At 36.5% G+C, this 25,547-nt stretch overlaps 1 protein-coding gene across 2 annotated transcripts in view; it reads right to left on the minus strand.

Annotated features, from left to right (window-relative positions):
• Window positions 1–1,767: 1,767 nt before the first annotated feature.
• Window positions 1,768–25,547, minus strand: part of cert1a (ceramide transporter 1a) — a 35,948-nt gene continuing 12,168 nt past the window's right edge. The window contains exons 4-18 of one of the 2 annotated variants that reach the window (XM_051109300.1): window positions 22,269–22,376; window positions 22,010–22,148; window positions 20,254–20,337; window positions 18,095–18,252; window positions 11,931–12,023; window positions 11,753–11,839; window positions 9,736–9,825; window positions 9,363–9,440; window positions 9,176–9,271; window positions 7,386–7,518; window positions 6,323–6,393; window positions 6,106–6,234; window positions 4,047–4,176; window positions 3,440–3,577; window positions 1,768–3,348 (exon numbers count right to left, since the gene is read on the minus strand). In XM_051109300.1, the coding sequence (XP_050965257.1) occupies window positions 3,450–3,577; window positions 4,047–4,176; window positions 6,106–6,234; window positions 6,323–6,393; window positions 7,386–7,518; window positions 9,176–9,271; window positions 9,363–9,440; window positions 9,736–9,825; window positions 11,753–11,839; window positions 11,931–12,023; window positions 18,095–18,252; window positions 20,254–20,337; window positions 22,010–22,148; window positions 22,269–22,376 (1,524 nt within the window). In that variant the 3' untranslated portion in view covers window positions 1,768–3,348; window positions 3,440–3,449. The remainder of the gene's footprint in view (window positions 3,349–3,439; window positions 3,578–4,046; window positions 4,177–6,105; window positions 6,235–6,322; window positions 6,394–7,385; window positions 7,519–9,175; window positions 9,272–9,362; window positions 9,441–9,735; window positions 9,826–11,752; window positions 11,840–11,930; window positions 12,024–18,094; window positions 18,253–20,253; window positions 20,338–22,009; window positions 22,149–22,268; window positions 22,377–25,547) is intronic. The other variant, XM_051109301.1, reaches the window with a different exon arrangement.

The raw sequence follows: 25,547 nt of genomic DNA on the forward strand, positions 1-25,547 counted from the left end.
AATGACTCGAAAAAAGATTCGTTCATTTTGCTGAACGAGACTCAAAGGACCGAGTCGGTAAAATGATCCGAACTTCCCATCACTATTCAGTACTAAAAGAAGCATTGCTGTTTGATTTTGAGGTTATTTGTGTGTTTGAGACCTGAGGGTGGCGAGATGTTCGAGTTCTCCTGAGGCAACGTCATTATAGGCTCTCACCTCACCAGAGTGTCAGTCGACCAATCAGATCGCCGTGCATCACATCTCACCAGGACACTGACTGCTGATTGGCTTAACCTCAGCGAAGCACCAGACAGACCTGCAGGGATGAAACGGGCTTTACACACACATACAAGTTAATCTCAGTGCGCTAACCGTGTTACTCCTCCCCTCATGCTTATCTTCAACAGTAACCCTACCTCACGCTCATGATGCCATATCAGCCCATGGGTTTGTCAGTCATCAGTTTGTCAGTGACTGGAAACCTTCCAACATTGTTGCACACAATACAGTGATTTAACAGAAAGAGATACTGTAGGTTTATTGCACTGCACAGTGAGATATTCACAGAAAATAATCCTTAAACGAGACTTAAAAACATAATTAATACTTAATGAATTACTCATGTTGTTCCAAACCCGTAAGACATGTTCGGAACTCAAATTAAGATAATTGTAATGAAATTCAAGAGCTTTCTGAACCTGAAAAGACAGCAACACAACTAACCAATAGTCTGTGACATCAGTGATTCAACCGTAATTTTATGAAGCTATACTGTTTGCGCACAAAGATAAAGATAATTTTAGTCATTTTAATAACGATTTCTTCTGTATCGGTCAGTCCTCCACCATTATTGAGAATACCGCTAGGCGTTGTGGTGTAAAGTCGTTATTTTTGTTTTCTTTGCCCACAAAAAAGTATTCTTGTCGTTTCATAAAATTACGGTTAAACCACTGATGCCCTTACTACGTTTCTGTGCCTTGACCAAGGTACACTCTTAAAAATAAAGGTGCTTTAAAAGGTTCTTCACAGCGATGCCATAAAAGAACCATTTTTGGTTCCACAAAGAACCATTCAGTCAAAGATTCGTTAAAGAACCAATTCTTACATTTTATAATCTGAAGAACCTTCTTTCGCCACAAAGAACCTGAAGGGATCTTTATTTGTTAAAGGTTCTTTATGAAACCATTTAGACAGAAAAGGTTCTTCTATGGCATCGTGAGGCACCTTAATTTTTAAGAGTGTAGGATCCTTGCTGTCTATTGAGGGTCAGAGAGCTCTCAGAATTCATCAGAAATATTTTAATTTGTGTTCTGAAGATGTCTGAAGGTCTTACGGGTTTGGAACGACATGAAGGTGAGTGATTAATGACAGGATTTCATTTCTGGGTGAACTAACCCATTAAACTAGGCATGAAGAACACAAGAATGAAAAAGTTGGAATGGAAAAGTTTCGCTTTTGTTTCATAAAATTTGGTTTCATTAATAAGTTGGTGATACATGTAGAAAGAAGTCATTTACAAAACATTTTCTTTCAAAAAGCATTCAACATTTGAAGATCAATCTCAAAATAAAAATCAGAACGTTCAGAAAGTTTCTTGTTCTTGCTGTCAACAAAGTGTTTCACACCATTACACTAAATAAAAGTGCTTGAAGCAGAACAGCAGCAGCAAATCTGTAGTGGCAGGCAAGTGATGCAATGAATTCAAAACTTAAACCTTACACACATCAAATCAGGCGTTCTGATCTCAAGTATTAGTATGGAAAGACTATGATGGGATCATGAATAAAAAAAAAAAATCTGTTTAGTGCAAACAGTGTTACAGAAAACATGAACTGAAGTTGTATTAATGGTGTTGTCTTACATATGTAGTTCATTTCTCATCTAAGAAATCAACCTCCAAGCCTTTTCTTAAAGGGATAGTTCACTCAAAGTTAAAAATCGGTTACTCAAGTTGTTCCAAACCTGAATGACTTTCAAAATTTATTTTGAAGAATGTTGGTAACCGACCAGATTTGGTTAACATTAATGTGCACTGTACAGAAAACATCATCTCAAAATTTTTCTTTTGTGTTTCACAAGATAAAGTCAGCCATTCATGTGGGTGAAAACACAATTTTACATGACAGAGTCATGACTATCCCTTTAAGACTAGTGATGGTTGTGTATTAGTGAATTAGACCACAGAAAGTGACATTGAACTGTGAAATGCCATTACAATTCTCTCTTTCATAAGCATAGATGACACAACTGCAGTGATTCTACATAAATTGTGCAGACGGAAACCAATATTTTAAAGGGATAATTCACTCAAAAATGAAAATTCTGTCATTAATTACTCACCCTCATGTCGTTCCAAACCTGTAAGATCTTCGTTCAACTTCGGAACACAAAATAAAATATTTTTGACCCTCCATAAAGGTCTTACGGGTTTGGAACAATGTGACGGTGAGTAATTAATGACAGAATTTTCATTTCTGGGTGAACTATACCTTTAAGAAGTGAAATGAATTGTTGAAACGGCTGTTATAGGGTCTCAAAAAGGCATGTGTGCAATAAAGTGCCACCTCTGCAGAAATTATTATTTTTGAAACCTCTGGAAAGAAAAAAAGCCAAACAAACTTAAAAACAAGAAAAACTAAAAGGAAACAGAAAGCCAATCGTGATCAACTTTTCACAGTCCTACCGAAATACCCTCTACTTTGATTATTGTTTTAAACAAGCAGTTCCCAATAAATGTACACTTTGCCTAAAGCCACATTTATGAATTACAATAATCAAAATGTATAATGCCTTCGCTTGTAAATAATCTTATACATTTATATACTAACTGTACAAAAAATCTTAAGACTGAAGTGTGACGTCCTCTTGATCATCGGGGCTAGAAAGGGTCTTCTTAAAACAAATGGCTATTGGACAAGGCCAGTAAGAAAACTCACACACAGCTGAGAAGATGCTGGGATTAGATCAAGGCATCAAGTTTACAGTATATATATATATATCTCTCTCTCATCAGGACCATAGTCAGACTATGATCAAATATTTACAAAACACTTTGACAAAACACGAGCCGCAGCTCATTTACGGAAAAACAAGTAAGGCAGGACTTTTAAAGATGAACAGGCTGTGTAGGTTATTCTAGTGTGTTTGTATTTTTCAAAGGTGCTTTTACAGACTTTGCACCATTTTTGGTGTTGCCGTAGCGCTGTTGTTCAGTCTGTATGGATAAAACGGTTTGAAACGGTTTCTGAAGAGTGTCAAGAGCACTTGGGCAGAGCAGCTCTCTGTCGTGAGTGATGGTAGAGCTTTGTGAATAAGGCGTTTCTTCATTTGAGTCAGAAAGCAAACTGGGAATGTAGATTGAACAACCTGGAGGACGAGAACACCAGATTTTGAATAAACATACAATTCAATTTGATTAATAAGTGGACAATGGTTGCTTTTTTAAGGTGCAACTTACCTGGTGTTGCTCAAAAGAGAATAGTCTCACCACTGGTCTTCTCTTGAACATACGAGGTGAAGCGTTTGAGGAATTTGGGGTATTCTCTCTTGGCTACGGCTCGCAAGACTGATGCAGGGGCCCAACCGCCAGGATTTACTTCAGGATTACATGAACACAGCATTAATACGACATTTATGTCATGTATATAATAAATAAAGATCCAAACACTGATGTACTCAGCGTGCAAATTTTATATAGAAGAGAAAAAAATGTTGAATAAAGGTATTTTTGTTTTCTTTGTGCACAAAAAGTAGCTTCTTAAAATTAAGGTTAAACCACTGATGTCACATGGACCATTTTAATAATATCCTTACTACCCTTCTGGGCCTTAAACGTGGTTGTTGCATTGCTGTCTCTTGGATTTCATCAAAAATATCTTAATTTGTGTTCCAAAGATGAACGAAAGTCTTATGAGTTTGGAACAACATGAGGGTGAGTAATTAATGACAGAATTTTAATTTTTAGGTGAACTATCCCTTTAAGTCACCCCCTGCCAACCTTTAGTTTTATTTATTTGGTGGGTTTAAAACCTTGATTATGAACCTCAGACTCCTCAAAGACTTACCATTGGCTACATATGTGATTTTACAGAGGATGTTGTCTCGGGTGATTTCTTTGTCTCCCTCTGGTGGGCTGATTAAGGTTTGACAGATCATGGCTACATTGATTTTGGCCCGAATGCATCTAGCAGAGGGCTGGAGAAAACAAACAAACAACCCTGTTAAGACAGCTTTCTGATTCACAGCTTATTGTATACTGCCAATGTTGAATAATATCCAGTGCTTACATTTATTAGACTACCACCCAGTGTAAGGTTTGTGCCATAGAACAACAGTATTGGTGATTGCCAAAATATTTTTTTATGTTTCTGTAATGGTTCATCCACACCAATATGTGATCCTGGACCACAAAACCAGTCATAAGGGCCAATTTTTTGACATTGCATGGCTTGTTAGGAAAGGACAATATTTGGCCGAGATAGAACTATTTGAAAATCTGGAATCTGATGGTGCAAAAATAAATAAATAAATAAATAAATAAATAAATAAATAATATTAGAAATATTGAGAAAGTCACCTTTAAAGTTGTCAGAATAAAGTTCTTAGCAATGCATATTACTAATCAAAAATTATGTTTTGATATATTTATGATAGGAAATTTGCAAAATATCTACATGGAACATGATCTTAAAGGAGAAGTCCACTTCCAAAACAAAGATTCACATATAATATATTCACCCCCTTGTCATCCAAGATGTTCATGTCCTTCTCTCTTCAGTTGTAAAGAAATTGTTTTTTTGAGGAAAACATTTCAGCTTTTCTCTTCATATAATGGACTGATATGGTGCCCCGATTTTGAACTTCCAAAATTACAGTTTAAATGCTGCTTCAAATGATCCCAAATGCGGTTGTAAATGATCCCAGCTGAGAAAGAAGGGTCTTTCTAGCATAACAATCGGTTATTTCAATAAAAATAATACAATTTATATACTTTTTAATGCCAAACGCTCGTCTTGTCTTAATCTACCTGGACTGTTTTTGTTCCAGTTAATTAGGGCATGTCAAAAAACTCCCATCTCATGTTCTCCCTCAACTTCAGAATCATCCTATGTTGCCGTTTTACCTTTTTTGTCAAGGGTGTTTGATCTTCCTTGCATGTTCACTTTGTAAGACTGGTTTGGTACTTCTGCAGTGATGTAGGATGATTTTGAAATGATTTTTAAAGTTGAGGGAGAAAACACGATTGGAGTTTTTCAACATACCCTAACTGTCAGAATACACAGAGTTCAAGGAGAGCAAGGCAGGACGAGCGTTTGAGATTAAAAAGTATTTAAATTGTATTTTTCAAAATTAAAATAAACGATCGTTTCGCTAGATAAGACCCTTCTTCCTCGGCTGGGATTGTTTACAACCACACTTGGGATCGTTTGAAGCAGCATTTAAACTGCATTTTGGAAGATCAAAATCAGGGCACCATATCAGTCCATTATATGGAGAAAAATGCTGAAATGTTTAACTCAAAAAACAATTTCTTTACAACTGAAGAAAGACATGAACATCTTAGATGACAAGGGGGTGAGTACATTATATGTGAATCTTTGTTTTGGAAGTGGACTTCTCCTTTAATATCCTAATGATTTTTGTCATAAAAGAAAAATGGACAATTTTGATACAATGTATTGTTGGCTATTGCTACAAATATACCCGTGATACTTGAGACTGGTTTTGTGGTCCAAGGTCACATGTTTGTAAGCTTTTTAGTCACAGTATTGTGTGCTAATGCTAAATTAAAACCAAGTGTTTGGGAACAACTAGAAACTATTTAAAAGTCAATAAAAATTTTTGGTTATGACATGAGAACATAGACTATTTGGTTGTTTCAACTACTAGTTGACTACTGACTACTAGTTGTTTCAGTTTGTTATTTGCCTAAAAAAAATGACAATACATGACAATTGTTTTATCTCTTTGTTATGACGTAGTCTAACACATTTCTATGTTCACTGCATGTTTATGTTTCTAGGTTTACAGTAATAGCCTGCGTCTACGATATCAAATTGCACGAAGATGAAACATTAAAAAAAAAAAATAAAAAATTTCAGCTTCAACAGTTTAGATACTTACTGGATAGTTGTCATGATCCACTGAAAAATTGCACACCAGCCAGGTGTCAGGATCATTTTCATTGGTGGAGAGAATTTTACGGATAACGGATACATAAAGCACATCTCTCTGAGTAGCAGGCCACACCCTCTGCAACAGAGTAGCGAGAAAAATCTTAAATCTAAATATTTTTGAAACAACCAGCCATGATGCAATAGTAAATGGTAAAGTGTTATACCTTATGTGTCTGATGAATGATGACCGCTTTATCCGAGAGTGACTCAACCACTTGAAAGCTTTCAACAGTTGCTGGAAAAATAAATAAATAAATAAGACAAGTGTTTTCACTATTTTGCCAGGACATTAAAGGGATAGTTCAAACAAAAATGAAAATTCTGTAATTACTCACCCTCATGTAATTTCAAACCTGTAAGACCTTTGCTCATCTTCAGAACACAAATTAAGATATTTTTGATGAAATCTGAGAGCTTTCTGACCCTACATAGACAGCAACATAACTGACACATTCAAGGCCCAGAAATGTAGTAAGGACATTGTTAAAATAGTCCATGTGACATCAGTGGGTCAACTGTAATTTTACAAAGCTACAAAAACCTCTATGCACAAAGAAACAAAAATAACAACTTTATTCAACAATTTCTTCTCTTCTCTTTTGTGTCTAGTCTCCATGTATCACTAGAGTATCACGATGTACGTGTGGTTCGTTCGGAGGACAGCTTGCAATTTTTTGCCCAGCCCGACTTATGTGAACCAGAATATACAAATGATGAACTAAGAGAGACTAATGTTCTAAGTCAGAATGCCGGCTCCTGTGTTAGCAGCACCACACGTATGCATTGTGGAACTTTCGTAAATGTGTGGCAGAGACTAGACATTGAAAAGATTAAATTGTTAAATAAAGTCATTATTTTTGTTTTCTTTATGCACAAAAAGTATTCTCGTTGCTTCATAACATTACAGTTGAACCACTGATGTCACACAGACTATTTTAATAATGTCCTTGCTACCTTTCTGGGCCCTGAACAGACAGTTGTGTTACTGTCTATGCAGGGTCAGAAAGCTCTCGGGTTTCATCAATAATATCTTAATTTGTGTTTTGAAAATGAACGCAGGTCTTATAGGTTTGGAACGACATGATGGTGAGTAATTAATGATAGTATTGTAATTTTTGGGTAAACTATCCCTATAAGATTTTCTTAAGATTTCTATTACTTAAACTATATTCTCACAATAAAATTAGAAGATCAAAAAGGCAAAATGACATGCTGAAGTGAACATACTCTCCCAGTCGTTCCGATAATCTGTGTTCCAAAAGTACTGGCAGACCTCGTGACCTGTGACCCCTCTGACAGCATGAGTAGCTTTGAGAGGATCCAGAACGATGCCGTTCTCCTCCACCTCTCTCCTGTACACCTGCAAAAACAATTGTTCTAACATATTCATTTTTGACCAAACAATAGCTTGAACTACAGCAACCTCTAATGGAAAATGGAACAATATAATTTGGAAAGGGATAGTTCACTGAAAAATGCAAATATCCTAAACTGTAACCTGAGGAAGATTTAGACTGGTGTCAAAGTTCTTTTGCATTTTCTTCTATTTTGTGACTGAACCAGAAACTGCCTACACACAATACTCTTCCAATTTCTTTTTACAATAAAAATAAAATAATTAAATATAAAAATCCAATAATGAAACAACATTTTTATTCTGAAATGATGATTTAAATTGACAGTAAAAACATTTATAATGTCAAAAATAATTTCTCTCTCTCTCTTTTTTTTTTAAGATTTATTTTTGGCCTTTTTGCCTTTACTGTGATAGGACAGATCATACAGGACAGGAAGCGAAGTGGGAGAGAGAGAAGGGGGTGGGATTGGGAAAGGTCCTCAAGACGGGATTTGAACTCGGGACTCCCGTAGCGCAACGACGCTGCATGTCGGCGCACTGCCCACAAGGCTATCGTTGCCAATGTCAAAATCATTTCTGATTTGTTATATGGAAGACTAGAGTAATGGCTGCAGAAAATTCAGCTTTGTACTATGCAAAAGTTTTAGGTCACTAGTATTTTCACCAGCTAAAAAATGGTTTAAATTCAGTTATTTCTATCTTTTGTTGTAGTGTGTCAGTAAAAAAATATCGGTTTACATTTCCAAACATTCTGTTTGCCATTAATTGTAATAATCTAGTGAAATTTTTGTTTGCACAAGGAGTCTGACAACAGCCAGTGCTCCACACTGATATAATCTCATCATCATCATCCAGTCTTCCTGGAATGACATGAAGACACAGAACAAACTGAAACAGAGTAAATCCAGAAGAACTGTGGCAATGACTCCAGGGTGCTTCAAGAGACCTACCTGCAAAGCTACCTGAAAAATTTTGTGCAAGTGCACCTAGGGCAAAAGCTGCTGTAAATGCAAAGAATGGTCACACCAAATGTTGATTTCATTTAGTTAATAGAAGGTAATTGATAAAGAAAATCTATTTATGACAGCATCCTCATTTACAGCATTTTTACACAAGTGCCTAAAACTTTTAACAGTGCTGCAGCTTTGCAGGTAGGTTTCTTGAAGCATCCTGGAGACTTTGTCACAGTTCTTCTGGATTTAGTCTGTCTGAGTTTGTTCTGTTTCTTCATATCATTCCAGACAGACTGGATGATGATGAGATCAGATCTCTGTGCAGAGCACTCGCTGTTGTCAGACTCCTTGTGCAAACAAAAATCTCGCTGGATTATTACGATTAATGGCAAAATGAATGTTTGCAAATGTAATCTGATATTTCCTACTGACACACTACAGCAAAAGACTGACTTTAAACCATTTTTTAGCTGATGAAAATACTAGTGGCCTAAGACTTTTGCACAGTACTGTGTGTATATTATATTATATTATATTATATTATATTATATTATATATACATATATAACACTTACAGGGAATAAAGCCACAAATTATAAAATATAAAGCCTCAGTTATCTACTCTGATATGGAAACAGGCTTCCATAGAAACAGCTCAAATGATCAAAAAAAAAAAAAAAAAAATACTGCCTTCATCTACATCTCACCTTCATATCCCCTTCTTCAACAACCAGCTGCCAGTTAGCATCTCCGCCCACATCCTGTAAAGAGTAAGTCATGTGGCTCTGCACCATCTCCTCAACCTATGAACAAAACAAGTGGTTTAAGGTGTTGTACACTAGAACAATCATACACCTGCAGTTCATCTGCACTAGTGTAGAGTCATAAATCTACCTGAGCACTGAACCTGTGCACGTCATCGGAGGCACTTATGAGGTCAATGGAGGACAAGGAGGAAGTATGACTGTGAGGCTGAACCCAAGAGGCAGAAGGGAAACAGGTCAAGGGAAAGAGAAGAAAATAAAAATCTCATCATCACCCAGAGAATACAGAGCAGACTGCCACTGCAAATCACACTTCAGCAGGAGGGACTGGAAGAACAAAGGCAGTTTTTGCAAATGTAAAAGCTCTAAAGATTTCACAGAGCAGACCCACCATCAGCAATGACAGAATTGCATAATCAGTCACGAAGAAGCAAATGTGCTTTGATAGATCGAGTGTGTAGGAGTGTGTGTTTGTGTGGGTGAGTCAGAGTGGTCTGACTTACCTTAGTCAAGTATTTATGAGTGCTGATAGAGGAATAGGTGTCTGGAGTGAGGGAGATCTGTCGAGATGTCCTACTCCTTTCTGCATGGGACTGCAAAACATGACAGCAACATTTATATACGGACATAAGCATAAAATACAACTGAATTAGCTGTAATTAAGCTGTGGATATAGTTCTTGACTAGTGTATTGGCTGTTGGATTCCAGTGAACAATGAACCCCTGCATTATATTTCAGTCATTTGTGGAAAGTGGTTCATCTTCACAAAAGTGAATGGGGTCTATCCACCGTATTTTTTCCATAAGAGCAGGTAAATTTAAAGTGTATGGCTTCTGGTCTCATCCATGTCCAGCTATTTTTAGCTGTACAAAACATGTTTTGCTGCTTGATATTGCAAACAGGTGTCTTACCATATTATTTTAATGTATTATCTTAATTATGAGCACACTGGTTTGTAGTGCAAACAGTTTTAACATTTAATGCACTTTGTTATTCTTTACGTTGTTTTGCTACAATGGCTAATGAACCAGAAGTTTTTGCACATTCACAGAAAACGGCATACTTCTGCATTGAAAAATAAGGTGGATATTAATTATTAGCTCTGGTTCCAACTAGCTGTCAACTGGTATATCAGTAAGGATGAGACGTGCCATTTTTTATCATCACATTGGCAGATTAACATTGATTTTAACATCAAACCAGAGTTTAAAAGGTATAAAGCGTGTTCTTACCTTTAGACCCATAACAATGGTATATTTAGGTATAAATGATACCTAAACTAGCATAACACCAACAGATGTTGTGTTTATGTTCACTTCTGTTTAGTTATGTTATCTGCCACTTTCAATGCACAAGCTCTTGGCTGTCAATGTTTTTATCATTCATCAACTGGAAAAAAGTACTTAATTTGTTGTTAAAGATACTGCTCCTCTGGGTTGCTTTAATGCAATAAATAGATTGTGTGTATGTACGTGCACATGACCTAAAAAACTGTGGACTTCGTTTAGAGGCCCTTAAAGGTGGCAACAGTGCCATAGTTCAATAGAATGTTTGCTAACCGCTAGACCACTGTGACAATTTTGGTTTTCCCAGTTTTAGGGTTTTAGGGTCAAAAAAAAAAAAAAATTAACTAATAGTTATCACCACTGATAATTGCAAACATTTTTTGTATTACATGTTTTCTAAAACGTTAGGTTTAAATATGCAAATGAGGCATTATTTAATGAAATATGCTCTAATTTGCATACATTAGTACAAAAATCTAAACACTGGATGAAGTCAGTTTCAAAAGTCTTGTTTAATTTTTTTTTGACATATTAGAGTCAAATATTTTTATAGAGGGAATTTTGGGTTTCTCATTTTTGTCACTCCATAATTCATAATACAGAAAATGTTGTATATAATCAAATAAATTATATATGAACAAATCCCTCTGTAAAAACCTTCAGGATATAGACAGAAATAAGAAATTTAAGTTTGGTGTGTGCAAGTGCTACTGAAGTAGACACACTTCATGAAAAACCAAAAAAGCCTCAAAAAAACAATTTCTTTACGACTTAAGAAAGAAAGACATGAACATCTTGGACAACAAGGGGGTGAGTACATTATCTGTAAATTGTTGTTGTGGAAGTGGACTTCTCCTTTAATTACTCACCCTGATGTCGTTTCAAACCTGTAAGACCTTTGTTCATCTTCAGAACACAAATTAAGATATTTTTGATGAAATCCAAGAGCTTTCTGACCTGCATAGACAGCAACTACCACGTTCAAGGTCCAAAAACTGTTGTAAGGAAATCGTCTATGCAGGGTCAGAAGGCTCTCGATTTCATCAAAAATATCTTAATTTGTGTTCCGAAGACGAACAAAGGTCTTAAAGGGTTGGAACAGAATGAAGATGAGTAATTAAAGACAGAATTTTCATTTTTGGGTGAAATATCCCTTTACAACTGCAATGTGTAAAACATCCAGCTTGGCAAGAGTTATTAATTCATTTGAAATAATAATGGCTCAATCATTACTTGCTCTTCGATCTGGTCATGCTTATCCAACGCAGCTTCCACAGCATCAAAGAACTCCTCTTCATTGATCAGACTGTTTGGTCCTTCCTGCACAGAGAGAATATTTCAGTCTGGAATGGCAGGTGTGTGTTAGACCAAAGATGGACAGGACAGTTTGAATTAAAGGCTGTGGACGCACTTCATAGTCTGGTCCTCCATAATGAGGCTTCTTCTTCAGCTCAGACAATGCAGCTTTGTAGGCGTCTTCAGCCCGTTTTCTCCTTTCAATTTCCTTGTGAATGACAGAGAAATGTTACTCATAGTTTTACCATATCCTATATACAGTGGGTACGGAAAGTATTCAGACCCCCTTAAATTTTTCACTCTTTGTTATATTGTAGCCATTTGCTAAAATCATTTAAGTTCATTTTTTATTCCTCATTAATGTACACACAGCACCCCATATTGACAGAAAAACACAGAATTGTTGACATTTTTGCAGATTTATTAAAAAAGAAAAACTGAAATATCACACGGTCCTAAGTATTCAGACCCTTTGCTCAGTATTTAGTAGAAGCACCCTTTTGATCTAATACAGCCATGAGTCTTTTTGGGAAAGATGCAACAAGTTTTTCACACCTGGATTTGGGGATCCTCTGCCATTCCTCCTTGCAGATCCTCTCCAGTTCTGTCAGGTTGGATGGTAAACGTTGGTGGACAGCCATTTTTAGGTCACTCCAGAGATGCTCAATTGGGTTTAAGTCAGGGCTCTGGCTGGGCCATTCAAGAACAGTCACGGAGTTGTTGTGAAGCCACTCCTTCGTTATTTTAGCTGTATGCTTAGGGTCATTGTCTTGTTGGAAGGTAAACCTTCGGCCCAGTCTGAGGTCCTGAGCACTCTGGAGAAGGTTTTCATCCAGGATATCCCTGTACTTGGCTGCATTCATCTTTCCCTCGATTGCAACCAGTCGTCCTGTCCCTGCAGCTGAAAAACACCCCCACAGCATGATGCTGCCACCACCATGCTTCACTGTTGGGACTGTATTGGACAGGTGATGAGCAGTGCCTGGTTTTCTCCACACATACCGCTTAGAGTTAAGGCCAAAAAGTTCTATCTTGGTCTCATCAGACCAGAGAATCTTATTTCTCACCATCTTGGAGTCCTTCAGGTGTTTTTTAGCAAACTCCATGCGGGCTTTCATGTGTCTTGCACTGAGGAGAGGCTTCCGTCGGGCCACTCTGCCATAAAGCCCCGACTGGTGGAGGGCTGCAGTGATGGTTGACTTTCTACAACTTTCTCCCATCTCCTGACTGCATCTCTGGAGCTCAGCCACAGTGATCTTTGGGTTCTTCTTTACCTCTCTCACCAAGGCTCTTCTCCCCCGATAGCTCAGTTTGGCCGGACGGCCAACTCTAGGAAGGGTTTCTGGTCATCCCAAACGTCTTCCATTTAAGGATTATGGAGGCCACTGTGGTCTTAGGAACCTTAAGTGCAGCAGAAATTTTTTTGTAACCTTGGCCAGATCTGTACCTTGCCACAATTCTGTCTCTGAGCTCTTCAGGCAGTTCCTTTGACCTCATGATTCTCATTTGCTCTGACATGCACTGTGAGCTGTAAGGTCTTATATAGACAGGTGTGTGGCTTTCCTAATCAAGTCCAATCAGTATAATCAAACACAGCTGGACTCAAATGAAGGTGTAGAACCATCTCAAGGATGATCAGAAGAAATGGACAGCACCTGAGTTAAATATATGAGTGTCACAGCAAAGGGTCTGAATACTTAGGACCATGTGATATTTCAGTTTTTCTTTTTTAATAAATCTGCAAAAATGTCAACAATTCTGTGTTTTTCTGTCAATATGGGGTGCTGTGTGTACATTATTGAGGAAAAAAAAATGAACTTAAATGATTTTAGCAAATGGCTGCAATATAAGAAAGAGTGAAAAATTTAAGGGGGTCTGAATACTTTCCGTACCCACTGTACATAGTCTGTCGAGTTGATTACAATTTTAAATTTTTAATCTAATTTATTTTTTCGTGTTAAACGAGAAAGTAGCAGGTAAACATTACAAATTGTAGATTTAGAAAGAAATATTTTATTTGATTCAGCATAAAATTTATTACACAAACATTTAGGCTGCAACGTGAACTATGAAACATAAAAGAAGTTCATTTGAGAAACATCTCCGTATTTTCTGTTAATATAATGAAAGTCATGGTAACCAAAACAGCTTGGTTACCAACAGTCTTCAAAATACTTTCTTTTTTTTGTTGCTATTGTTACACAAAAGACAGGTTTGAAACGACATGAGGGTGAGTAAATGATTACAGAATTAAAATTAGATCGGGACAAAATCAGCACTCGTGTCATATTGCTCTTGCTGCCCGTGTGATATCGTGTGATACGCAATATATATAAATACAGGACAAAACATATATGGGGCCAATATCTTGAATTTTAGGGCATATATGCATTTTTGGAATTGTTGCTCTGGATCATAATTGTCAACAGTCAACTGTATGAAATATAAGATGACGTACAGGTCTGGGGGGCGGGGCCAGCGCGTTAACTGCGTTAAAATATTTTAATCATGTTATTTTTCCATAATTAATTAATTAACACGTTAAACTGACAGCCCTAATATATCACAATATACTCAAGAAGATCTTAAATGGCTCATAATAAACAACTTATAATACATTATATTTCCCCCCACACACTCTCTGATTTCATCAGAAATATCTTAATTTGTGTTCTGAAGATGAACAAAGGTCCTACAGGTTTGAAACAACATGAGCATGAGAAATTAATGACAATTTTCATTTTGGGGTGAACTATCCCTTTAAATAACTTTTCTATTTTAATATATGTTTAAACTAATATATTTTTAAAAGCTAAATTTCCAGCAGCCATTACTTTAGTCTTAATGGTCACATTATCCTTCAGAAACCATTGTAATATGCTGATTTAGTGCTCAAAAATTTCATCTATTATCATAATTATTAATTTTTAACAAACCATTTCGCTGTTGATTTCCTTAAACTTTTACGGGAGAACATGTTTTGAGTTCTGCAACGTGCTAGTTGCTAAACAAAGCTTGCCTACAAACAAATCCAAGAAATGCCTGTTTAGGATCCAAATAGAGAATCCTGAGCATAACAATGACGTGCAGTTTCATGCTTAAGCTTAAGCAGACACACCCATTTCAATTGTCAATCCCACTACAGATGCCATTGTGTCTTGCCGCTTTGGAAGGTCATTCATCTAACAAAAGGTGGAACCTATATCACCCGCTCTCTAGACTTGCTTAAAGAGAAAACTAGCCTGAACAGCTTGCAGAAACATCACTCAAACCTTCATGAAATAACTCAACTGAAGCAGAATCTTCAGCTACAACATTAAACCCCCCACTGAAAATTGGTTGGGTTGGGTGTTGTAAACGAGTAATTGTTGCATAATAAATGAGATTTGTTCTGAAACTGACAGGTGTGGTTTAGCTTAAAGCATTGAAACACCTCTCTCTGTCTTCAAGATGTCACTAGAGACAATTACTGACAACACCCGACTTACATGACAGGTGATAACTGTCAAAAGGTGGTAACGTGACTCTACTAAACCAGCACGATAAAACAACAATGCCAGAGTTTCGGTGCAAATGTAAATGCATACACTTCCACAGCACATATAAAACATGTCAAGACTAAAAACACATTTTCAAACGACTCAACTTGACACTCAAAACAGAAAGCAAATAACCAGTGAACTGAACAAAAGCATGTCAAACCTACAGAGTAGAAGCTGCTGTGTGTACACAGAGGAATCCAGTTTTCATTAGCACTCCGAAGAGACCCGGCCACCCAGATCTGCCACGGCTTCAACGCTGAAGCACTGTACACTGTAGTCATCTTCTACAATCCAGTCGCTAACATCACAACACACAATCCTCGGAAATGCGGAACTTTGGTTACTTTGCAGGAAGCTTTATTCTGCTCAAAGGTCCATTTAGTCCTGCTGAATGACTGTAAACACACTATAAAATCAGACCGGCCGGCTGGAATTCAAGAAGCTGCTTCCTGGCTCATGATATACCGGAGGCTGGACTGTAGATGGAAAAACTGGTCGAGCAAGTGCAAGCGAGAGCTTTACACTAAGATGCTAATGACGTGTGGCTTTGTAGATGTGCTGTGCTCCCACATAAGTGGAGCTGAATGTGAGGAATGCAAGGCTTCCCGGAGACTACAGTAGATGCACTTTTGTTTTAACCGATGTCTTTGTGACTCATCTAGTAATTAAGGTGCTATGTGGGAAGTGTATGGGTATGTAAATAGTGCCCAGATTAAGCTTGTGAAAAAAAAAAATGGCAGAGCTGCATTCTGAATGCTTTTTTTTGCAATGAAATGCACCCAGCACTTTTAATAGCACAGAACAGTCTTCTTTGATAGTCCCAAAACTGACAATATTTCCTGTAAAACTGGAATGATTAGCTCTAAAGGGGTAGTTAAAGATCATTTACTGATTCTGATGTTGTTCCAAGCCTGTATGACTTTTTTCTCCAGTAAAAGACGAAAGGAGATGTACTAAATTGAGGTCTGTTACTTACAGAAGCTAAGGTAAGGCTTCAGAGGACTTAAAATATAACACACAAGTCATATGTGACCACAAAACTAGTCGTAAGGTTCAACTTTTTTGAAACTGGCATTTATACATCATCTGAAAGCTGAATAAATAAGCTTAGGATAGGACAATAATTAACCGAGATACAACTATTTGAAAATCTGGAATCTGAGAGTGCAAAAACAAAAATACTGAGAAAATCGCCTTTAAAGTTGTCCAAATGAAGTTTTTCGCAATGCATATTACTAATCAAAAATTAAGTTTTGATATATTTACGGTAGGAAATTTACAAACTATCTTCATGGAACATGATCTTTATTTAATATCCTAATGATTTTTGTTATAAAAGAAAAAAAAAAGATAATTTTGACCCATACAATGTATTTTCACCTTTTGCTACAAATATTCCTGTGCTACTTAAGACTGGTTTTGTGGTCCAGGGTCACATATGGACATCTTTTATGATGGCTTTTGATGAAACTTGACATCTACAGTGTATTCGTTTAATTGTTATACCAGCCTATATGGCTATTGTCATGGCAAGATTAATATATTTAAAAAAACAAAAAAACAAATCGTAACAACACACCAGTAAGAAAAAATGATAACCTACTGACATAAACATAATTATAAATAAGATTTTTCTTTTCTATTTTTTTTTTTTTTATAAAAAAAGATTGATTATGCTCACTGAGGCTGCATTTATTTCATACTATAGCAGAACTGTAAAACTGTGCGATATTATTACAATTTAAAATGACTGTTTTCTATTTTTATATTTTAAAATATAGTATATTCCTCTGACAGCAAATATGAATTTTCAGCAGTCATAACTCCAGTCTTCAGTGTCACATGATCCTTCAGAAATCAGTCTAATATGCTGATTTGATGCTCAAAAAACATTTCTTATGATTATGTTGACAACAGTTGTGCTGCTGCGGAAACCGCTATTTTTTTTTTTTGTAAAGAACAGCACTTACTTGAAATAGAAATATTTTGTAATATTATAATTTTTACTTTTGTTTTACAAGGAAGCATGAATTTGATTCAAAGTATTGATTTTTTTCCAAAAACTACTGCTAAAAGTTTATGTACATAATATGCGTGTGTACTCTGTGTATGTATTATGTATATACAAAAACACATATACAGCTTATATTCTAAAAATATTTAAATGTATTTACATGTGTGTATATACACACACACACACACACACACACACACACACATATATATATATATACACACACACATACATACACATACACACACTAGTGGTGTCAATCAAAAAAAAAAAAAAAAATAAAAAAATAATTATTGCACATTTTTTCTGAAATTAATTCGTTTGACTTGCGTCTGGTGCTGAGGTAAAGTTGGTCTCGATAAGTCTCCCATTAAATAAGTCTAAATAAACAATTCTTTAGCAGTTGTGAGTGGGGTGGCCAAACCTAGCCCCGCCCCTACATTAATTGTGTTAAATATTTTTACACGGTAAAATGAAAAAAAAATTAATCGCCTGTGTTAACGCACTAATTTTGACACCACTAATATATACATAAATATAAACAGTGCACACAAATATATTATGTAGGCCTACACAAAAACTTAAATCGCAATTAATCATTGCCCAGCACTAAAACAAATCTTAATGACTTCAATACACATTTCTTTTTGTGTTCCACTACAATTCATATATTTGGTGATTAAATGGTAACAGCATGTTTTTTTTTTGATGAAAATTCCCTACCTTATCAAGTCGTCTTTGCCAGCTGTCTTCTTTTTTGACCAAAATGTCGATGCAGTGGGACAGTGTGGACAGGATTCCTGCTGTAGTTGCTTTAAACGTGATGGCTTCACCTTTAAAATCGATGCCTAAAGGGCCTTTGAGGTTGTCTACAGGAAATACTGAGGGAAATCAAATAAAATGAGTATCAAATAGCAGCAGTATTTAAACTTCGCTCTACTTCTGAAAGAACCTCAGTTGCTTAATTAAATCTGTAAAGATAAAAGACGTAAGTCATGTACTTATAACCATCACAGACATAATGGAATATTTCCACCATTATTGGAGTAAGAAGCACTTAGTCTTTACACACACCAAATTGATGCTACCACTAACTGCATAATGTATACAGGCCACGTACAGATTTGGTTTGTACAAATTGACTGCTGTTCCGTACACACATGTAAGGGATAATCAATGGTTTGCCGTGCATTAAAGGATTTTAAACGCACGACGCGGAGGCAAAGAACCACCTGACGCAAAGTGCATTTAAAATCATTTAATGCATGACAAGCCACTGATTTTCTTGCTTATTCCATGGTCATTTGCCAAGTTATAGACAAGTTAAAACAAGTATTATTCTCTGTAGTGCAGGGTTGGGGTCAATTCAGGAATTAACTCAACAATTCCAATTCAAAGAAGGAAATGGAATTGGAATTCAACAACAATTACAGGAAACAGAGTTGGAATTGAATTGGAATTACAGGAAGTGGAATTCAATTCAGGGAAATTCCACTGAATTCCGTTTATTGCTGTTTCTGAGCATTTATTTGTGATTGCATTTAGAGACATACATTTGAACTTTATTTATGATGCTTTACAAATACCAAGTAATGTATGAAATAGAGTTGATCAAATGCAAGTAAATAAAAATGAGAACTGTACATTATGAATTAATAATTGAATGACAGTGGTGATAAGTTTCTGGATGTACTATACATTCAATATATGATTACCACATAATATATGTCTCAACTCACAAAAAAAAATGAGTCATGTTCATTCATTCATTCACTTTTTATTGCATCGAATTATCATCATTTCCTGAAAATTGTCATCGCTAAGATTGCATCTCTCAGGCCTAAATATCTCAAGTGGAATTTAGTGGAATTTATTTGATTTCAATTCTGTTTCCTGACATTCCAATTCAATTCCAATTCCATTTCCTGTCAGCTGCATGCAATTCCAATTCCATTCCAGGAAGTGAATTGGAATTTACCATTCATTCTCAATTCAATTCATGAATGGCCCCAACCCTGCTGTAGTGCAATATTTGACCGAATGGGAAAAAAATTACTGTTGTTTTTATAATTTATGGCTCTTTAGCTCTAGCATTCTGCCTGCTTCAAATCAGACACAGAGATGAAATAGTGTGGTGAGTTTACATTTATTTGAATGAATTATAGCATTTCTTTCAATTAATTATCGATCTCGAGAGAGAGAAAGAGAAAGAGAGAGAGAGAGAGAGAGAGAGAGAGAGAGATATGACAGCTGTGTGTGCACATTACCTGTGTCTGCGCGTCTCTCTCTACAAACAATGAAGCTGTGTTACTTCAAAAACAGTGATATTATCACCTCGTCGCTGAGGAATATAAATGTAGCGAACTAGTATCTAGGCTATTTTATTAATAAAAATTGCGGGGAAGCATTTACAACAAGCTTATGTGTGTGCGCAGCACAATCTGCGATCTCCAACCTCTCTTTGTGTGCATGAGAGTGCGCATCAGTTAAAGCGGCACATTAACATAGAATGGTGATTAAACTGACTTGGAACTACCTGTGCATTAAAGTGTTTTAGTGCATACCTGCCAGCCAATCAGAATCCAGTATTCAGGCAGACCATTGAATAAGGAACGATATTTTACCGGACTCATTCCCACATTTAAATGCGGTTGTCACTCCTGAAACTTGCAGTGTGTACATGGCCTGTGTACGTATTATTATTGAAATAAAGATGTATGGCAATCCAAAAGTGTGTTTACTATGTATTTAAATGATCTAAAAAGAAAATCTACTTTGCTAGAGATTCAAACTGCATTCAGAGAGAATCACAGGCATTTGATCATGTCAACAATAGGTGTATTAAGCACAGAGTATGTGCTTAGAAATATTAAAAATCTTACATTTCTCTTTGCTGCTGTTGTTGTTGTTAAGCAGATAATCTCCTTCTGGCCGTGAGGTTGGAAAATCTTCCTCCTCATCAGACACTGGAAAAACAGTATAGATTAGAGAACACACTTACTATTAACTTAGAGTTTCCCCTTAGTAAACTCCTAATTTGCTGCTTATTAATAGTTAGTAAGGTAACTGTTAAGTTTAGGCATTGGGTCGAGTTAAGGGATCTAGAATATGGTCATCCAGAATGAGACATTAATATGTGCTTTTTAAGTACTAATGAACAGTATTTATATGCTAGTAATATGCATGCTAATAAGCAACTAGTTAATAGTGAGAATATGTCCTTAAAATAAAGTGTTTCCTGCAAAATAATGTTTTATTCAATTCTTTCAAAGAGACACAATAGCCATATATGATAATCGGATTTAAAGGGATAGTTCACCCAAAAATGAAAATTACCCCATGATTTACTCACCCTCAAGCCATCCTAGGTGTATATGACTTTCTTCTTTCAGATGAATACAGTTGGAGTTATATTTAAAAAAATGTTCTGGCTCTTCCAACCTTTATAATGGGAGCGAATGGCTGTTGGGATTTGAAGCTCAATAAAGCACATACATCCATCATAAAAAGTGCTCCACACGGCACTGGGATGTTAATAAAGGCTTTTTGAAGCAAATCAACACATTTGTGAATAAAAAACATCCATATTTACAACCTCATAAACCATAAACTTAAGCTTTTGCTAACTGTTGTATATGCGTTCATGAGAAAGTGGCGTTCCAGCGGATGACGTAGGTGAAGTGCAAGCTCCAGTGAGAAATTGCTAGTTTCATGACAATGTTTAAAGCAACGGAAAACCAGTCTTCTTGGCTTACAAACCAGCTTAAATCAAAATCCTTAGACATTTTTCTTTACAAATTCTCATTTTGTACTTCTAATTTGTGACCAGTGTTTCGTCTTACTCTCCCCGCTGTACTTCTCCGTTCGTCACCGCATTCGCCTATGTGTTACATCATCTGCTGGAACACCACTCTCTCGTAAACATGCTTACGGCAGTTAGCGGAAGCTAGAAATTACGGTTTATGAAGTTTTAAATATGGATATTTCTCTTACACAAATGCATCAATTCACATCAGAATCTCTTTATTAAGCCCCCGGAGCCACAAGGAGCACTTTTTATGATGGATGGATGCACTTTATTGGACTTCAAAATCACAACAGCCATTCACTGCCATTATAAATATAACTTCAATTGTATTTGTCTGAAGGAATAGTCATGTACACACAGGATGGTTTGAGGGTGAGTACATCATGGGTGAATTTTTATTTTTGGGTGAACTAACCTTTTGATTTAGGCTTTTATTTACATAAACAATGATAAACATATGACAGAGCACTTCAAATACAGTTAACAGGAGCAGTTAATGGTTGTGCTTGCTTGACAAACAAGAACAAAACTTCACTGATGAATCAAGCAAGCATGATTGAGCTTCTGTTTATTATACTTGATGTCAAAGCCTTGATGTCAAAGCCTTGCTGCACAGACTTTCAGTGGCAGAACACAAATATCTTAAGTTGCATTAAAATATCTTAATTTGTGTTTTAAAGATAAATGAAAGTCTCATGGCTTTGGAACAATTTTAATTTTTGTGTAAACTATCCCTTTATGTTTATTAAATGGCTCTGCTCTAAAAAGGACTTTTAATAGTAAGTTTTCTCCTGCCTGAAGCTCCCTGTAACAAAATCCTTTTTCCTCACCTTTGTCTCTCAGTAGCTCATCTTTACTGTCAGTATCTGCGCAGTTGTCAAAATACTTCTGCAGCGTGTCCACCTGTCTGCAGAGAATGTCCCGGAAGGTCTCCATCTCTGCTAACTTTTCCCGCAGGCTGTATCCCTTCTGTTCAACAGTTTACAAAAGAAAATTTAATTGTTTTTAAAGCAGAAATGACATCTCCCATGACAAGACTTACGGCTTCATTAAATGTAGCAGTGTTTAAGCACTGGATCTGAGACTCACCTTAAAGGAGGATGCGGAGGTGGTTGAGAGGCCGCTGGCGGCAGAGGTGAGGGACAGTAGGGAGCCATGGCGGCGTAAACTGCTCTCAGACCCATAGCCTGACTCAGCCTGCACTCAAAATACAGCACAAAGAAAAAGAGCCAGTTAGATAACTTCACACCTGTTCAGAAATAAAATTCAACTGAACCATTGGGTAGTGAGGTGTCATGGTTGAAGCTGTACAATGGAAACTGTCAGAACTGAGCATTTCTGAAACTTGGAAAGAAATAAAGCGTCTGTTAGGTTAAACGCTCAACAAGATTGCTGGTTATAAGAATGATAAGTGATAGTTTTGAGATAATAATTACTATATTAATCACAATAAAGCTATTTTTTATTTGATCTTTGTCATTAAAAATTAGGACAGAGACGCAAATGATTGCAAGTGATTCCATCTTTTCTTTTAATGTTTGATTAACATTGAGACCTACTGTAATGCATGGGTCAAATATTACAAATCAGATTTTTTCCCAACCATTAACTAAGCATTCATGTAAGACATAACAGATCATGTTTGTGTGAATCTCGCCAAGACATATTTTGCAGTAATGTACTTTATTTTTTATTTTTTTAATTTTTTAACAGTGTATTTGGAGCATTGGGATCAATAGAACAGGGCTTAAATGAACTAATTTTTGTGAAAACCTCAAAAACGGACATTTTTCACTTCTTTTGCCTGTTGTTCAAAATTAGCCCATGCACATTCCAACTCATTTTGCCAGCGCGGGTCACATATATTAAAATAGCAAACAGTTATTGTGAATTAATTATAACTGTGAAATAATATTTCATATTTCATAAGATTTGACTTACCCCAATCTTTGAATAGTATTGTAAAAAGCCATGTTTAGTGCATTCAGTACTCACATGTAACTCATTTATTTATTTATTTTCAATAACTTGGCTTGTAGAAGATTTAATTACATAAAGTGCTTTAATTAATAGCTAGTGACAGATTTGGCTGGTTGTTAAATGCAACTCCAACGGAGCATCCATAAAGAACTGCAACAAAACCATATTTCAAAAAAAGCTTGAATAACCTGCTTCAGTCCTGCTTCATCCCAATCAATAAGTGATGGAAAAATGATCAAAACCACCAACAAAATGATGTCAGTGGTGATGAACACATGATGGATGGTTGAGTATGAGTGTTTGATGGTGAACAAGTTAAATGACGTGAATTAAAATGCTAATGCACTGAAGCCCACCATTCGCCCGTTCCAGCAGCCAAAGCAGGATAATGCACTGCTGCAGTCCTGAGTGCTCGGTCCCAGCATGACCACTGCTCTTTCCAGACACTCCAAAAGTGCTCTCTCTGGACCGTCCCAGAATTCCCAGGACTTCCAGACACCTCAAGGATATCCAGTGCTTTCTCCAGATACTTAAAGAATTCCCAGTTCCCTTTCTAGACACTCTAAGAATCTGAGTTCTCTCTATGGACACTCCAAGAATTCTTAGTTCTCCTGTCGGACACTCCCAGAATTCCCAGGGCTGTAACTGCAGACTATTTCACAAGCACATGGTCGAGCGGGAACAAACGAGGAGACAAGTTTCCTTCCGTTCTCATGCAGCTTCAAAGCAGCAGAAAGCGGTGCAATGTTGTGAAGAAATGATGTGAGGTGGGTTTCTGAGGCAGAATGAAGTCAGATAGATTGTGGGTGGGTCTGCAAAGCATGTGGAGCAGAGAGAGAGAGAGAGAGCAATGGCAACCCGTACAGACACTGAAACTCACAGAGCTGGCGAACACACTATACAAAAAGATCAACATAAATCACCCAGAAAACCTCTGTCGCCACTTCAGCTGCATCTAATCCAGCAGCACGTAAGTGAATGTGAGAGCGTGTGTGGTTAAGGAGTCAATACGCGCACTCTATCAGATGCTGTTGGGTGTGTTCTCTCGTCTCTGTCTCGTCCTGTGCTCCTCAGCTCAGCGCTCATCTTAAAGTGGACCAACGCATTCTTGAAGCGCACCATCACCCGTTGAATTCCTGATCCAATTAAGTCCTTTATTTTGGTTCGGAAGCCTTCTTGCAGCGCAGGGCTTTCAAAGCAGCCTCTTCAGATGACTGATTATTTTCATGCATTATTCATGCAGCTGGACGACTGCGAGCGGAAAATGCCCATCCACCCCAGCCTGAATCACCCACGCACGTGTACACATAAGAGCTCACCTCAGCAAACGAAGAGTCGCGATAAACAACGCTGACCTGAGCGGCAACAGCCTTTCTACTTGCGCTCTTTTGTTGGAGGGATTGGTGATTCAAATAACATTTTTAGATTTGAAGCCATACGGAGCTGAAACAAGAGGCAGGTCGAAACCATGGATTCATCAGGTTAGTTTGTTTATATAAGAGAATGTTGGGAGATGGGCATAGATACTGCTATAAATATTACGTTTATGTGGTACTAACTACAGTATAAGTATACCACAAATATAATTATGTAACTGTGTTACATTGTCATTGACAAAACTTTTGATGCAATAATTTGCTGTAGAACTCATGGTAACATGCGTTTTTTTATTGTGAATCTTGCAATTCTAACTTTATTTCTCAGAATTGTGACTTAACTTGCAATTGTGTGTTTTTACCTCACAATGCTGAAAAATAAAAGTCAGAATTGTAAATTTATTTCTCAGAATTATGACTTTATTTCTCACAATTCTGACTTGACTTGCAATTGTGTGTTATACAAGTCAGAACTGTGAGATATAAACTCACAATTCTGAGAAATAGTCACAATTTAAAAAATACATAAATAAATAAAATGGTGAACTGATATCTCACAATTCTGACTATTTCTCAGAATTGGGACTTTTTCCTCAGGATTGTGAGTTTATTTCTCAGAATATTTTATTTTATTTCTCAAACTATTTCTTAGAACTGCAATTTTATATCTCGCAATTCTGACTTAACTTGCGATTGCATGTTACAAACTCACGATGCTAAGAAACAATGTCACAACTGTACATTTATTTCTCAGGATTGCATCTTTATTTCTCACATTTCTGACTTAACTCGCAATTGTGTGTTATAAACTGCGAAAGATAAACTCACAATTCTGACAGTTCATTTCTTAGAATTGTGAGTTTATCAGAATCACGACTTTATTTCTTAGAATTATGATTTTATATCTCACAATTCTGACTTAACTTACAATTATAGTGTTACAAACTCACAATGCTGAGAAAAAGTCAGAATTGTGAATTTATTTCTCAGAATTACAACTTTATTTCTCACA

Source organism: Labeo rohita, chromosome 5, assembly GCF_022985175.1.
Source record: "Labeo rohita strain BAU-BD-2019 chromosome 5, IGBB_LRoh.1.0, whole genome shotgun sequence".
Taxonomy (NCBI): Eukaryota; Metazoa; Chordata; class Actinopteri; order Cypriniformes; family Cyprinidae; genus Labeo; species Labeo rohita.